Source organism: Malus domestica, chromosome 15, assembly GCF_042453785.1.
Source record: "Malus domestica chromosome 15, GDT2T_hap1".
NCBI lineage: Eukaryota > Viridiplantae > Streptophyta > Magnoliopsida > Rosales > Rosaceae > Malus > Malus domestica.
Genome location: NC_091675.1, coordinates 16,392,319 through 16,409,265, shown reverse-complemented (window position 1 = coordinate 16,409,265; position 16,947 = coordinate 16,392,319). Strand labels below are relative to the sequence as shown.

Below are 16,947 nucleotides of genomic sequence, written 5' to 3'. Positions count from 1 at the left end.
CGCCATTGTGTTGGTCAGAGGTTGGTGAAATAGTGCTAGAGGGCCCAGAGATTGTGAATGAAACTACTCAAAATGTTTAGGTGATTAAGTCTAACCTGAAAGCGGCCTAGGATCGACAAATGAGTTTAGTAGATAGACATGCTACTGATCGAGTATATGATGTGGGTAATTTGGTATTCTTGAAATTGTCACCTTGGAGAGGTGTAGTAAGGTTTGGAAAGAAAGGCAAGCTAAGTCTTAGGTACATAGGACCTTATGAGATCACTGAAAGGATTGGTGAAGTTGCTTACAGATTGGAGTTGCCTCCGGAGTTATCTAAGGTACACAATGTGTTTCATGTCTCGATGCTTCAACATTATGTTTCAGATCCTTCACATGTGATTCCTCCTCAACCTTTGAAGATTAATCCAGATTTGACGTACGATGAGGAACCAGTAACTATCTTGGATTGGAAAGACAAGGTTCTAAGGAATAAGACAGTGAGCTTGGTAAAAGTATTGTGGAGGAACCACTAAGTGGAAGAAGCTACTTGGGAGACGGAAGATTGAATGAGAGAGATGTATCCCAGGTTATTTTATGAGTATTAATGGAGTGAGTGTTGTATGAATTTCGAGGACGAAATTCTATAAGGAGGGGAGATTGTCACAACCCGTCCCGGAATTTCATTATCGCTGATGTGAAAAGATGAAATTGCCCTTAACTGTTGCTAAGGTATGTATGGCATATTAATTTGAAGATTTCATACATTCCTAAATTCTTGGAAGAAATTGAGTTGGATTAAAAAAATTTGTTTGTATTTTATATGGTTAGGGGAAGTACACACACACAAAGCAAACCCCTCACTTTTCCTCTCTCTCATATCCCGTATATCTCTCTTCCCTCTCAGTTTCACTCTCTCTCTCTCCCTTCGAACTGTATGGACATACTCACCCACGATCATCCGAGCACGGATCGAGGGTTTCAAGGGCACCATTGTACTCGTGAGGACCCTATGAATTCACCCATACCCATTTCAGGTAAGAAACCTTTTGATTTCATGTTGAAAACCCGAGGTCCGATTTGAGTACTGTTCACAAACTTTGTAATGGTTGGTTTTTAGGACAATCCAAGCTCATAGTGAGCTTTAGGAGGTTCTCACGAAGCTCGGGGACGTTCGTTTGAAGGTTTTGGACGTCGGGATCACAAGGTTCGAAGGTGGCCGGTTTTGGGTGAAATTTCCCGACGTGATTTCGAAGGATTTGGAAGTTTTTAAAGGTATAGCCTTTTTCCTCTCGTAATTTGTGAAGTTTTGGTGAAAATTTCATGAAAAATGGTTGAGAATCGAGCGAGAAAATGGCGATTGCAGGTTTGCCCAGTTTCCGGCGCCGGTGAGTTTTTCCGGCGACTGGAGGTAGGGGATGACGCGCATGGGGGGCGTGGACCCGTGCCTATCCCGGCGCGTGGGGGCGTGTGGCAAGTCCAAAAATTATTTTAAAATTACCTCAACGTCAGTGACGTCGAGTAGGTCACTGTGGTATATTCATATACCCAATTTGAGCATCGTATGAAAAGTTATTATGCATTGTCGGTTATGTGCTTTAAATAACGTTTTTATAGTTGTTTCGCATATAGGTGATACCTATCCCGAGGACGATCGCATTCAAAGACGTCACGGGGGTTACGACCCTTCGACTTACCAGTGAGTGGGCAGTATTTTCTGTATTTACCTATATACTATTGATTTTTCCCAGAAATTGAATTTAAATGAAAGTGTGTTTTAAAAATGTCATGCATGCATATTATGAAATATGTGAATTAGTATTTGATGCATATATATGTGAATTGGTGCTGTGGAAGTATCAGGTGAGTTTTATGTTAATCATGTGATTTATTGTGATGTGAATTGTATTGAAAGCTCAAACATGCACCCCTGGTGTTAGTGCTTATATTATTTACCCCGCACCACACGCTCGCCTTGGATCCAAGTAGGTGCATGTCGTACAGACCATTAGAGGGTTCCGACATGTCGTACAGACCATGAGAGGTGGTTCTGACTTGTAGGTGATTTTAGATTATTATACAGTTGTTGATGAGAGAAGCACTAGAGCGTATTCTTACACCTTTCTTATCGTACAGACTACTTCAAGTAGTTCCGATTTATGTGCAGAGTAGCGCCTTACAGGTCACTGTGGTGACTCCGGTTGGATTGGATATTGAGCTTTAGAATTAACCGTACAGGATCAACTGCAGGGTCTTCAGTTGATTCATTATTTCACCTGTTATAATGTTGCATTCTTTTTCGGTTGTTGACGTTTATGGCATGGCATACTTTCTAGTTTTTAATAAAGATTGGTGATTTGAGATACATGAAGATTTATATGCATATTATGTTATTTTCTGGGAAAGTATACAGGTTTTACAGCGAGGGGTTAGAAATGTTATTAAATGAAATGTTTTCAAAAAGCTTTGTTTTACTGACCCACTAAATTTTGTTTTGCGCCCCTCCAGGTTCTAGTTAGCGATGTGGTGGCTCACGAGGATTTACACGGCGTTCTGACAGACTACATAAATGTAGGACTCACCTTCGGGTGTTGTAATTTAGTTATGTTCCTACTTGACTGCATCTAGTACTTATGCTCTGAATATGTGTGTTTCACACTTAAACTTACTCTAGCATGCTAGATGGATATTATTGCTAGTATTTGGTTTTTAATTCTTCGTATTGCTCTTATCTATTGCTTCCGTGTCGCACTTTTGGTTACATCATGCCCACGTGACAGTCAATACGCCTTGATTCTAGAATCGGGGTGTGTCAGATTGGTTGGGGCAGGCCTTTCAAATTTTCCTTCTGTTCTTTTCGAGGGGCTAAGTAAAAGGAGCAACCTAGCCTCGATATAATAGTGCTTTATATAGGGGCTAGATTGCTTCTTTTTATTTTATCTGAGAGGAGAGAAGGCAAATTATAGCTAATGACCTCACTCGATGTGTACCTTTGTTCGCCTAAACTTTCATTACTCTCGTTTTGTCATTAAAAAAAAAATCCAATTACATGAGGTGTTTTTTTAAATAATAAACAAATTTACAGTGGGCCCGAACAACTCTCTAGGGCATTGTTATATGGGCTCAAGGCCCAGGCCCAGGCCCAATAGGATAAAGCTTAAACTCTTCAATTTGGAGTGATGAATGTAATGAAAGGAGGCTACAGCAGGTGCCCATCTAGTCTTCAGTTTAACTGATACTTTATCTGCCGGTTGAAAATGCAGGTCAGCAAATACTTGATAAAATGCATCAAGAGGCAAATCCAACTCAAGATTGACGATGGAAACTGGACGGTAATGGACCTCCGCCGTAGATTGGAGAACTCGGTAAAGGTATAGACAATGTCATTCCTTTCTTGAGTTAGAGGAATATGTTCTGTTTCATGGATGGGGAAAAGACTACGCAAAACAGCACTTCTTCGGTACAGAGCCCCAGTGCAGCCGCCTTGCCTCATTCTAGAGTTCATCTTGGGTCGTAAGTTTGAGGTCCTTACCGGGTGCTCGCGATGATGTCAAACAGATATTGGAGAAGGGATCTGAGAAAACATATATGTTTCTCTGTTGTACTGGAAATATTTCGAAATCAAACATTTAGAAAGACAAGGATAAAAGTAGTCTCTATTAGTTTTCCATTTATTCTTGTAAAGGAAAAGGAAATCTTTTCCATAAGTTGTTACAAACTTACAATGGAAAATGCTTCCGCAAATCTACTGACTGCAAACTTTGTATGTAATCCTTCGTATATCATGTGGAGCTATTTTTTTCCAACAATTAATAGATTGTCTACGTACACAACCACTTCACGTATTTAGTAATCTACGTATCTGCTGGATCTGCAGACAGCCTCAACCTAGAGCTTCTTCGCGTCGAGGGCTGTACCTCTTTCAACCAACGAAATCCTTGACGGATCACCACCCCATTCTTCGAACACCACCAAAAGATTCCCAGTCGGGGTCAACCATGATCGAGGAATGTGGTACCTGAAAAATAATAGCTCTACCATGAATTTTGTACTTGACAAAACAAAGGTATCACGGTGAGTAAGATGGACTTTTCTCACCATCTCTGAGAGGGCTCGCCACAATGAGTTCTGCATTTCTTATCATCATAAGTTCCGGCATAAGAACAATCGCCACAGCTGCCGCGTGCAATGTACCCGGGCCAGTGGCGTCCCACGCTCTGTCCATTTATCCATATCTGACCTTTTCCCATGCTTCCCATATCTAAAGCTAATGGAGCATCACCTGGTGGTGCATTAAAAGTAGCCTGAAGATATCACAGCTTCGATTAATATCTGGTTTTTCATGGACTCCATAAGAAAGACGGGCATAAAATATACGCGTATTGGAAGTATACGAACCTTGTACCATGTAAGGGGTTGTTTTTCAGCCATCGATGGTCCTTCTACCCATTCAACAGAAGAACTCCCAGTAACAGTATGGAGGCCTAAAGCTTCACCTTTCAGACCAGTCTGCTCATAAAGCAAACAAGTTATTCTCTAGTTCTTTTGCCAAATTTTTCGACATCTTGGAAGGGGAAGGAAAAGAGCATAAACGTTGAAATGCAACAAACCTTGTACGTCCATTTCCACCCTGACATGTCCCATGTTCCTGAATTCAGACCCTTCAACGTGATCGGGCCTAGAACTCCCGCGTTCCATGTCTCAAAGTGAGTACCAACATTCTGATTTTATTAGAACACAAAAGAAGCAAAAATTTTAGATGCCATCTCAGATGTTTAGAAAACCAATATCTCATTAGGGAATGCAAGAACTAACCGGCAGACCAACGGAAATGCTAAGCAATGCAAGCTTGTTGATGCCAGATCTCAGGTTCACGTTTTGACTGAATGATAATTTAGGATTCTCCAATGACCCATACACGGTTCCTGCAATAAAGGTAGACAGTTTTGCTAAAATTAAGTTCATTCAGCGGAAGAACTAGACGGAGTTACATACAATTTCATCCATTTTTATCTACCTGATAGCTGACCATTGATGAAAACATTCAAGGCATGACCTGCTGAAAAGATCGTAAGAAGTGGGGACTTTCCGTTCTTTAGAAACGCTTCATCAGAACCTATTGTGATACTGGTAACCAAAATTTGAACTACCAAGTTAGAAAGAAATGAAAAACAGTGCAACAACTTCCCTGTAACATTTAAGAAAAAGACAATTCTTAAACTATGATGTGTTTAATATACTTACTCTGTCATGTACCACAAGTAGTCTGTAGTATCCCTAGTGATATTTATTTGCTCATACAACCCGTCCAATGTAGTTGTATCGGTCTCATCAGAAGAGGTGGTTTCTTCGATGAATGACTGCCAAGGAAATCCACTATGTACTGGTGTCATCTGAACTTGCGAGCTTTGCGAACCAACCTGTGCGGAGATAACAAGTCTAAGTGAATCTTACTGAAATTAAGAAATAAAACTTGATTGTTGTCGACTAACATATCCAACTGCTCACCTTTGCAGTGTTGTAAACTTCGGTTTTGCAGTCCGGAAGAATGCTGATGGACCATGGCGGCAGGTCATACTGCCCGCCTCCAAAGCTCACTTTAACAGAGTATTTTGCGTCATAATTTGCGAGGAATGCAGCGCAATCCGACTCTGATTTGAATACATGAGCCTGCAAGGATAATATTAATCAGTACAACGAGAATCATAGCAAATTTCAAACCTCCTGAGCTAGCTGAAAGACTTTACCTCTTGATTACTTCCGAGTTTAGTCACTGAAGGATCAACGGACACTAAAGCAGACTCACATGATTTAATGGCTTTGTGCAGATCTCTCAAATGTCCCCACTTTGGTTCCCGGGGTAGTCCTGATATAGCACAGGCAACGCGTTACATCAACGTGCAATGATACGGTTTTGCATACATTAAGCATTTCCTTAGTTCGATGCTTCAGAAACTTATAGACTAAGACAATGTAAGGTGTAACCAACATATCATCAAGGCTACGGATTATGACTTTATGATCCAAACTTTGTAACAACCTGCTACACAATGCTAATTGTATTTGCATACCATATTCGTCTAAGGGGGCGTCGTAGTCATAGCTAGTGGCCATGAAGGGACCTCCGGCTGTTCGGCCAAAATTCGTTCCTCCGTGGTACTGGAACAGAAAACGGGAGAAAACACAACAAAAATTAGAAAATACACTCTCGGTGCTTAATCATCAGTCGGATACAATAAACTCGGAAATATGACACCAACAAGGCAACAACTAACCATGTAATAGTTCAAAAACGAACCGCCGCTTTGTATGAACCTAGCAACTGAAAATGCCACATCTTCTGCAGGTCTAGTGGGAACTGCCCCACCGAATTCTGTATACCTGAAAAAATCATACAAAAGAGGCAGCCTCATCAAAAGGCTTGAGGGACAGTACAAGAAAGTACTGATACGACGGGCCTAAGGAAATAAACTTTGGAACTGTACAGGCAACTTGTGTGACTTACCAACCAGTCCAGACTTCTGTCCACATTTTGGGCTTATAGTCCTTATTTGGCTTGAAATTCTCACAGTAGAAACCATTGCAAGTGTCAATCTGTCACATAACAAATTACGCGAAATTAGCTTTTCAGTAAAGGTCCCAAGACGCAAGCATAGCATCCACCCTCGATCCCAAAGGAGAGAGGACCTACACTTCTGGGGAGTACAATTATGAAGCTCTTTGTTTGTTGTAGTTAATAGCAGAATTTATTAGACAGCACAAATTCAGTTACTGACCAAACCAACCCGAAAAATTGACTTAAGTCTTTTATCAGAAAAGTCTTCAAAACTGAAGATTCATCCTTGTAAAAATTGAAAACCATTTCATCGAGATGTAAACGTGGTTAGGTCAGTTGGACAGGGCGATGTGCGTAACCCATGCATTGGAGTTCAATCCCCCATAGATTAAAGTAATTTAGAATATCAAATAAGATGGGGACAAGCCTTGCCGTGACCATATGAAACACAAATCTACAGCAAAAGGTCACCTACTTGGTTAGGTTGACGGCAAACAGTTTTAAAACCCCACCAAGAAAGGAGGGTCACAATAAATGAAGGACATTTACGCAATTCTTGTTAAAAAATGACGACACATAGTAGGCAGAAGGCGTCTCTCTGTGCACCCGAGTTCAAATTTCCCTCTTCGCAGATTAAATTAAATACTGCAAAAGCATCGAAAAAAATGCGCAGACAAACTTACAACGGGATCGGGGGCATCCTCTTGCTTGCACATAATCCATGGAACTCCAGTGTCTAGGCCTACAGCCATCTGAGCTGCCCATTTGGTGTAAGCTTTTCCAGGTGCACCAATTTCCCATTCCACAGGTCCAAATTCATTTTCTATCTGTCAAATCAAATTTGAAAAATAAGATTAATTAATATTAATAAGCATTGACTGGCCAAATTTTACTCAGCAGATAAAACAAAAGGAAGCAAACATTGCTCAATTTCTTGGAAGTAAATTCAATCCCACTTCTAGAAACATAAAAAAGACCGACGGCATGTTGGAGATTGATTTGAAAATGACTAAAAGCGTTTTACAAAAAGCGCTTCTAAAAATGTCTTAAAACTCGACCGGTTTTCTAACCTGAGAGAGAATTATAGGACCTCCTTGAGTTTGAAACAGCTTCTCTGCCTTCATCATGCTGACAATCTTCTCTGTAAATTTTTGCATTGCCGCCTTCATAACAGATAATTAGAAATTAAATTTAGCTTCAAAATTATTTGTTGAAAAAATTTAAACTGGATTAAACAAAACGGAAGATTTAAGATATCCAACCTTGAAAGGCTCATTGTCCGTTCGAAAAGCGATTCCAGGGACATATTTCAGCCAAACTGGGAATCCCCTGTTTCAGAAACAGAGCAAAAAAACAGAGTAATGAACATAACCATATTTGCATAAGAATAAAATAAATCACAAAATATTCTTAAAAAATTAAGTTTGATTTTAACAAAAATAATTACCCGAAGTTCCATTCAGCGCAAACATAAGGGCCAATCCGGAGACTAACAAATAGGCCTGCTTGTTGCACCAGCTTGATAAACTTGACCAAATCATATCTGTCCTCGAAATAATACTGCAAATTTGAAAAAATAAAAAACCAATTAATTAGCATAAATATTTTGCATTAGAGAGGACAAAGAAACGTAAATTTTAAATGCGAATTGCTAATTGCATTACATTTCCCGGAGAAGGTTCATGGCCATTCCAAAACACATAGGTCTGTATAACATCCAAGCCTCCATCTTTGGCCTTCTGAATTAAATCCGGCCACATCTGTAACCACACACACCAGAAATTAAACGCAAAATATAAAAAAAAAAAAAAATTGAGCTGAAAAATAATAAGAAAACTTTTAAATGCAAGATCACAATATCCCACAAGTTTAAAATGCTTAAAAAAATACCCCATAATATAAAAAAAAAATGGAGCTGAAAAAAAACCCATAAGTAAAAAATTATTGAAATTGCACCAAAAACAATGCCAAAAAAAACCCGGCAGAAATATGAAACAAATAAGAAAGCGTACCTCGGGAGTGCTTCTGGGATAGTGAATGGAGCCAGAAATTAAAATCCTTTTCTGCCCATTAATTATTATAGCCTTGTGGTCATAACTCACAGAAGCTGAAGCTGCAGAAAAAATGCAGGAAAACAATAGCAGAATGCTCCACATTGTTTGAATTCCAACACCCATTTTTCCCTTGCTTCTGAAACGCTCAAAAGCAATGGCCTTTATATATAAATATACTTGCTTTGTTTGTACCAAAAACTTAAAATATATATTGTGTTTTGGGATTTGAATTTGGTTTCTTTTGTTTGGTGCTTTTGATATTTTGGAAAGAGACAGAGAGAGACTGGCAGAGTTGAGAAGTGTAATGGTATCGATGGGTGAGAGAGTTTTTGGTTTCGTTGTGCAGAGAACGGGTACCTCCCGCAACTGCTTTATATAAGCTTTTGAATATTGCAAATGTGCAAAGGGAAAGAGGGGCCCACTTTCCACTGCCTTGAACAAGCTCTCTCAAAATTTTGAAAATACTGGTATACGTGGAAAATATTGGATTGGATGCATCGGTTGCATTTCATCCGTAGGGTAATCCGTATATATATATTACGTCACCAGCCTCTAAGAAATAGGATTTCCTGAAGAGGAAGAACGTTCGAGGATTTGGATATTTGATGAAAGTTTTACAAGGGTGTACAAAAAACCGCTCAAACGGTCAAATCGGCTAAATTAAGTTAGCATTTTCACGCTAAATCAAAACAATTTAAACAGTTTGATTCGATTTTAACAATTACAAAGCCTTATTGAAAATTTACGAAATTGTTTGAGCTTATCCTTTCAATAATGGCAATTTCCTTGACACTTCGTTTTCGTTTTCTATTTTGCTAAAATTAAGGAAAAGTGATTTGAAATATAAAGTTTTTATTTGATAGATGTTACTAAACATGTACAATGATGTGTCAATTTTATCAAGACATTTGAAGATAAAAAGAAGGAAAGGAGGGACATATCAACATTGAGAAGTGTTTTTTTTTCTTCAATCATACAAGAAAAGCTTAGCATGGGATTATCCAATATCCATGCCGGCAAACGGATCTATCAAAAATTGTTTTCCTTTAGGATTATCCAATATATGATAATATGAAAATCAACTTAATTAGTTGTTTACTCAATTGAAAAATTGACCCCCAACCATGATTTAGATTTTTTTTAGATAAGGATCTCCTTTTCATGTATATATTAGAAATTTCAAAATACAAAATTATATATTTTTGTTATAACTTATAGGAGAAGGTAATCATTTTCCCCTTCATTTGTCTTAAATTTTCTGATTTTCTTTTATTATTTTCATTTAATCATCATCATTAGAGATTAAATGACAATATCTTTTCTTTTACGTATATGCTTCATGCTAATCATTATTTTTCAAAAAGAGTAGAAAATCTGTTATATAATCAGATGTATATTATTATGTGTTTTTAAAGCTCGTTTTTTTTTCTCTTTTTTTAATAAAGGAGAGTTGGTGGCTTTGCTACGGCAATTCACCTTTTCAGGGACCGAAAAGACTCACAGAGTCAATTCAATCTCCTTTGCCATTATTCACCAGCGCTAGGAATCAAACTCAGGACGTGCCATATTGAAAACGGACCTAGAATTCATCCTCAACTACTGAGTCATCCCACGACAATTGTGTCTTTAGCGCTCGTTAGATGATGAAAGAAACATACACAAGGTTGTATACAATAGATACGATGCGAAAATTTCTGAAGAACCAAAAGTGCAAGCAAATATGACAAATAGGTTGTGTTAGTTCACATGACTTTAAGCTTGATTTTCTGTTTACCGGAAAAGTCTAAATTGATAAGTGTACAAAATTCACAGGAGAATAGTAAAAGCTTCAAAGAAAATAGAAGAATCACCTTTAACTTGGATAGTGCCTCCTTCAATACTATATTCATTCTTTGAAGAATTCAATTAAGTTGCTTTACTTTTTTGTCATATTTTGTTGAAAGTATCAAGGTCAAGTTGCCACATCTATGATCCATCTATTGCTTGCAAGCCGTGATGTAGTTTATTACTTTAACTCCAAAAAATAATTTCCAGTGTCCACCTGGACATTGAAGCTTCCAATCGTGAAGCGCCGTTGGAAAATAATATTGCTTGGACTTTTTTTCATTTTTATTCCACCTTCAAACTTGTTATGCCAGGTGGTTAAGTTTGAGGGTTACTAAATTGCTGGTTACGTTTATAGAAGTACGTATTCGGTATTCCTCATATCTTCTTATGAGCAATTTCAGACAAACTCATTAAAGTTTGTTGGTCTAATTTGAATATATACATGAAAATTGTTTTATACATCAAGAAATATTTGAATGTTTTTATTACTTACAATAATCATGAAATTACCAAATTTTAGTATTAATTTGTTGCAATGATTTAGCTCCCCTTGGTTTTGAGAGACTTTTTGATGTGCCTAGAACATGAGACGGTACGTTATATGTTATTATACAAGTAGAGGAAAGTTTTTTTTTTCAAGTGTCCCTATATTTGTATAATAACAAATGACAAATGTATTCATATTTCGGACATATTGAAAAATCTTTCATTAGTTTCTTACATTGACATTTGACGCAAGATCATGTAGAAAGAAATTGCCCTGATTTCATTTATGTGGTAAAAAATTCCTAGGTTTCAAAATCAGGATATTATTCTTAAAATGATTTTTGCTATATCAGTTGTCTACGAATGCATGAGGGATTTTGAATTGTTACAACAATATCATGAAACTTTTCTCCAAACTAGCATCTCTCTATCTCAGGATTATAACAAAAATTGCAATCAGTTGGTTCTTTTTGGCTCGATACCTATTTAGAATGGTGTTTGGATCCAAATTTACACCATCGGCCTGTGCAATCAAGGTCGTTGAGTGAGCACAACTCCACACTATCAGATGAAAAAGTGAAGATAGTTTTGTTATTATTAAAGGATATTTCATGATCTTTTAATAACAAATTATCTTGATATTATCTTATACGGGATAATAAGATGCAAATTATATCTCCAAGCAAGTAGTATAGTTCAAATGGACTTGGGATTCTTGTTATCAGATTGGAGCAGCATGATGGGTTTGATTAGAATTGTCAAGATGCATGGTCTTCATGTATGCATGGGATGCCAAGATGAAATCAACAGGGAATGTCCCCCACGTGTGTTTGGAGTCGGTCAACCATGCATATAGGTTATTTTGGATAATAGCGGTACATGATGATCACAAAAAAATAATGGAGTGGCATATTCTAGATTAGGATAATTATTAGCACATAAATATATGCTAATAATTAGCATATTCTTCAGGGATGAGCACGGCATGGGCTAAAGTGTTTAAACTTTGGCGATGCATGCACTTGGACGCAAATATGGGCACTAACATTGCATGGTTCCTCATGATGCTATAGAAAGAGTTTCATGTGCATGCAAATTGGTCTGATTCTATCAAATCCAATAGCCAATGGTCAATGAGGATGGGTCATTGTTAAGCGGTCAATTAACGAATGGGATAGCTATCAAGAGTTTTATTTGTATAAACTGCTTATCTTCAGAAGATTCAAGTTGTGGATAACTACAGATGTTCCGCGAGAAACACAAGCAAATAGTGCTATAAATACATGAAGTTGTGCAACGTGAAGACCATATCCAATTCAAGACACAAACTGCTCTGCGCAAACTCTGGCTCTAAGTGAAACCTCTCAACAACCTTAAGATTTTTATTTTCTTTTTCCGCCAACACATCTTCAGTTTGGATAAACAGCACTGTGAAAGCAATCAGTGACATCTTCAGTTTGGATAAACAGCACTGTTGTCGTAAAATCAGCCAGCCGTGGAGCACATTCAGTTTGGATAAACAGCACTGCGACGAGGCTAACTGGTTATCTATCCAAGTCTCGTTCGAGAAGGATTTTCAAATTCTTATTGGCAGAGGTCATCTCATCAGCCTTCTCGGCGAAGTGAGCTGTTATTAGGTTACTACATTCGGCACCCTAAGAGCCGAATTTGATATTGAACTTCGCAGAACTAGCAAGCTTGTCTTCAGGCTCTAGAACCCGAAGGCCGACGTGTGTTCTTTCCTTGGCCACAGTTGCGAGATTCAGAAGTCAACAGCGTGCCCAACGCAACATCAACAAATTTTACTCATCGGCCGAGCTTGGCCATCTAGTTGGCACGCCCCGCACACAACCGAATGACGTAGTTAGCTTATTAATTACTCGGCTTGTGTGTCACGTAGGCTTGGTAGTTTTTAGGGTCAACATTTTGGCACGCCCAGTGGGACTCAATGCTAAAACTCCGAAGTTCATATGATATATCAAGATTCCAATCCGGCTTCATTTAGCCGATTGCACGAGCTTCTTGCGCAATTGAAAAGAAACAATGAAGAGGGTACAAAACGTCTTGAGAAGGATAGAAAACGCCTTGAGAAGGATAAAAGATCATGGGAAGCGGTAAAAATTCTTCGTGGCGTGAGAGCCAGGCAAAAATCATTTGCCTATATGTTGAGAATAAAAGCTCATGTTACCCTACAAGAGCAATGGGTAAACAAAGGCAAGGCTTGATTTAATGACTAACTATATGAAGAATGATTTCCTTACATTTCTGACTATAGATCAATTCCATTTGAAAAATGGTTAAGTTCAGAGGCATGTGAGCAATTTTTCGCTCCGGGCACAATCAAAATTCGGCCTAAGAAAATTGTCAAGACAGTCAAAGAAAAACCTAGGCCACCTGTTGTTTCGGTCAACAGTGAAAGTATGGTAGGCCTAGAAGAAAAGTTCAAGTTTTTAAGCCAAAAATCGACTCAAAAGATGATTCATCAAAGGAGCGTTCCAATGACGAATAGGGCCAAGATATGGTCTTAGACACTAAAACCATGACAGTCGATATGGTTATTGGCGATAAAGCCGATATGGAGAAACCTCGTTCGGCTAAGTTGTTCGAGTTAAAAGCTGAAATTGGCAAGAATCAAAAATATTTCGCCAAGGCAAAAGTACTTTGGAAATAATTCTTTATTCGGCCTAAAGCGAAATCAAATTGAGAATTTTGATATAAAAAAGATCTCAGCTTGGAATAAAACATCGTTGGCCTCCTCCTCATTATGGTTTGGCCAATTTTATTTTCATTTGCTAAAAAAAAAACTATGAATAAATTATTTTCTTAATTAGTTGGCCATACAGGTTGATACATAAGAAAATAAGGGGGGCAACATGATGTGACAGCCAAAAGATGGTGTGCTCGGCTTAAAAAGTTGTTCTTCACTGCGAAGACCGTGCTTGCTATCAGTAAAATGGTGGTGCTTGTTGTGATTCCATTTGTCTTTTAACCATAATAAGGCTGCTTCATGGCCTTATATTTCTCATTATTTGGCCTTGTGGCCAATTAGTTAATAAATGCCCAGGTGCCATTTTGGTCGTGGGGTTCGGCTTCTATTGGTCTCGACCAATAAAAGGGAATGAACTAATATAGATCAGACTTTGCGCATGCTGCATGGCCATATCCAAAAATGGTTTGTTTATGGCCTAGTACAGTATTAAAAGCAGATTTTTAATGGTAGGCGAGATAAAGGTGTTTTTATGGCCGAAGTTTTTGGTTTTTCGACTTTATAAATGCTTAGCGATGATTTGTTTGGTGACTGAAGTGATTGATGGCAGGCCAAGCTACCAAGAAATAGATTTTTCTCTGCCTCATTTGTTTTTTAAGTTTCGACAGTCGAAGTGATTACAAGGTTTTTTTGACGTAGAAGTTTTTATCGAGCCTTGTATAGAGAACGATGGCAACAGGGAGAGACCACAACGCTAGCAGAATAGAGGTGATTTTATTGCCAGGAAACAATAAGAAGTTGGCCTAGCCACATTGAGCGTAAAGTTTGTCAGCACTGTGTTAGCGTATATATTTTGGCCATCCTGCAACAATATATGCATATATATATATATATGTGTGTTTGTATCATACTTAACCAATCTCGAAACTACTGAGCACCGGTCAACGTTATACCGTCAAGGATCCAGAAGAGTTTCCCTCCAACCAAGAGGCCAATCACAGCGCGACACGTGTTGACATCAGAAGCTAATCATAACACGACACGTGTCAATGTTAGAATGAAACTAGAAACTCTCTTCTATAAATAGAGATCATTCTCTCACAATATTTCCTAATGTCATTTGTACTAAATCATTCACTAATACTCACTAAATGAGAGATTTAACCTATGTACTTGTGTAAACCCTTCACAATTAATGAGAACTCCTCTACTCCGTGGATGTAGTCAATCTGGGTGAACCACGTACATCTTATGTTTACTTCCATGTCTCTATCCATTTGCTTACTTATCCACACTAGTGACTGGAGCAATCTAGCGAAGGTCATAAACTTAACACTTTATGTTGTACCAAATTCCTTACTAATTTTGTGTATCAACATTTGGCGCCGTCTGTGGGAACGACATTTATTCCCACTCTCTTCAGCTTTGTTAAGCTGGTTTCCACCATTCATACACTCTTTTTTGACCAGGCATCCCTTTCCAACATGGGGAGCGAAGGAAGCCACATCACACAGAATGACACCCCTCTTGCACCTGGTGCGAAGCAACGAAAGAAGGAACAAAAAAAGTTTGCTCCTCAGGCTAAAGTCGATGAGCTGGAGGCTCAGAACAATAAGATAGCAATGAAGAATGAGATCCTCCAAGAGCAGTATGAGAAGGTCTTCGAGATGCTCCACGAGGTTAGATATACTAAAACACACGAGCTCATCACCCATGTGGAAGTTAACCATTAACTGGGTGCCTCCCAACACGGAGGGTCATTTGCCATCGACCTGGCTATTTCTGTTGAGGAGCGAGCTACTCATTGAAATGGCGACCAACATGAGACTTCTCTCAACCCAACTGCTTCGACCCGAAGCAGGAGGAGTGGAGGAAGACACCTCCTTACAGAAGGAGTGGAAGGATTGAAAGTCGCATTTTATGACTGTCGAGACTTCCGAAAGCAACGTCGAGACAATCCCATCCATGTAAGCTTGAAGATTAATTACCCAAGGGTCTTTGAAAGACTCGGTCCCTTCCTATGTCCCAGACCGACTACCAATTTAGGGAAGGGGCAACAAGTCCTAGAGAAACATGAAGGTATAGGGGACTCAAAGATGTTCCGACAGACACACTTTGGAAGTCAGTACGGCGAGTCCAGGAAAAAATTACATGCTCTTGATTAAACCTTCCTACTTCCAAGAGGAGATGGAGATTTACGAAAGAAAGCTCTAGTGGTACATGACTCTACTCAGGACCCTCTTGACCTACAACTCCTTAAAGAAGTAAACAAGTTGAAGGCCGAACCACAAGCTGAGATACCTGATTGGAACCAACCTAGGCATGGCCCTCTTACAAGGAAGATCATCGACATCCCACTCCAAGCAAAGACAAAGTAGAAGCTTGGCTTGTAACTCTATACTGGAAATGAGGACTCGATAGAACACCTTAACCTCTTTGAGTCCACCATGGCATACCGAATGCACACCGACGAAGAGCGATGTCTTCTCTTCCCCTCCACCCTCTCTAGCAGAGCTCTAAACTGGTATTGCCGTCTTCCACCTGAGACGATAGACTCATTTGAGGAATTGAGGAAACTGTTTGTTTCTCAACATATTTTTCAGACCGATCGCTTGCACTCTGCGGATGACTTGTACACTATTCGCCATAAGCCAGACGAGTCATTATGTATGTATGCTGGCCGCTTCAGCCATGAGTATTCCCGTTGTGCCGAGGCAGACAACAAGACTGCCTTCAAAGCCTTCACGACAGGCCTACGTGATTGTTTCTTCAAGTACATGATCAATGCCAACACTTGGAAGACTTACTCTGAGGTGATGGCACAGACTTACAACCATGCCTCCGCTGAGGCAATGACATATCAAGGGAAACCTCCCACAGCCACCCCTTATCAACAAGTAGGGAGTGGAAGCCAGATCCAACCAAATGAGAAGACCTCGACTTTCCAAATGGCAGCGGTGCCTCCCCATGCCTTACTTAATACTTCGCTAAGTCAATAGACATATCAACCTCAGGGCAAACGGAAAGATTTACATCTTCACCAGTCTTATTTTAGTCAAATAAGTAACGGACACTATCGCGATAACCAAGGGTATCGCCATGATAATGCTCGCCCCCAGGCAGTCAATACAGTGAGCCAAACACGTGTCAGGATAGGCCCTACCCCGAGGTATGAGACTTACACACCTTTGAACACTATATGCGTGGCCATTTATCCCAGCATAGCACACCTGATACCGAAGCCAATACCGAGGCAGTCAGGTTACAAGCCCACGAAAAACACGGGCACATTTTGCTACTACCACGAGCATAACGGCCATGACGGCGAGAAGTGTATC

The 16,947-nt window shown here is 39.2% G+C and overlaps 1 protein-coding gene across 1 annotated transcript; it reads right to left on the bottom strand.

Annotated features, from left to right (window-relative positions):
• Window positions 1–3,621: 3,621 nt before the first annotated feature.
• LOC114821536 (beta-galactosidase) lies at window positions 3,622–8,927 on the bottom strand. Its single transcript, NM_001404986.1, has 18 exons — window positions 8,548–8,927; window positions 8,200–8,295; window positions 7,983–8,095; window positions 7,798–7,864; window positions 7,606–7,698; window positions 7,219–7,362; window positions 6,485–6,573; window positions 6,255–6,360; window positions 6,051–6,138; window positions 5,727–5,845; window positions 5,488–5,649; window positions 5,224–5,399; window positions 4,997–5,106; window positions 4,795–4,904; window positions 4,590–4,700; window positions 4,378–4,488; window positions 4,078–4,283; window positions 3,622–3,997 (listed from the first exon to the last, which is right to left on the bottom strand). The coding sequence occupies exons 1-18, from the start codon at window positions 8,710–8,712 to the stop codon at window positions 3,868–3,870; spliced, it is 2,196 nt and encodes a 731-aa protein (NP_001391915.1). The 5' UTR covers window positions 8,713–8,927; the 3' UTR covers window positions 3,622–3,867.
• Between the last annotated feature and the right edge of the window lie 8,020 nt (window positions 8,928–16,947).

Bases quoted from the DNA above. Each gene is read 5' to 3' on its own strand.
- LOC114821536 (NM_001404986.1), bottom strand. From the start codon at position 8,712: ATGGGTGTTGGAATTCAAACAATGTGGAGCATTCTGCTATTGTTTTCC. The intron at 8,096-8,199 runs GTAATGCAATTA...TCAAATTTGCAG, and splicing joins ATGAACCTTCTCCGGGAAAT to TATTATTTCGAGGACAGATA. The intron at 7,699-7,797 runs GTTGGATATCTT...TCTGTTATGAAG, and splicing joins CGGACAATGAGCCTTTCAAG to GCGGCAATGCAAAAATTTAC.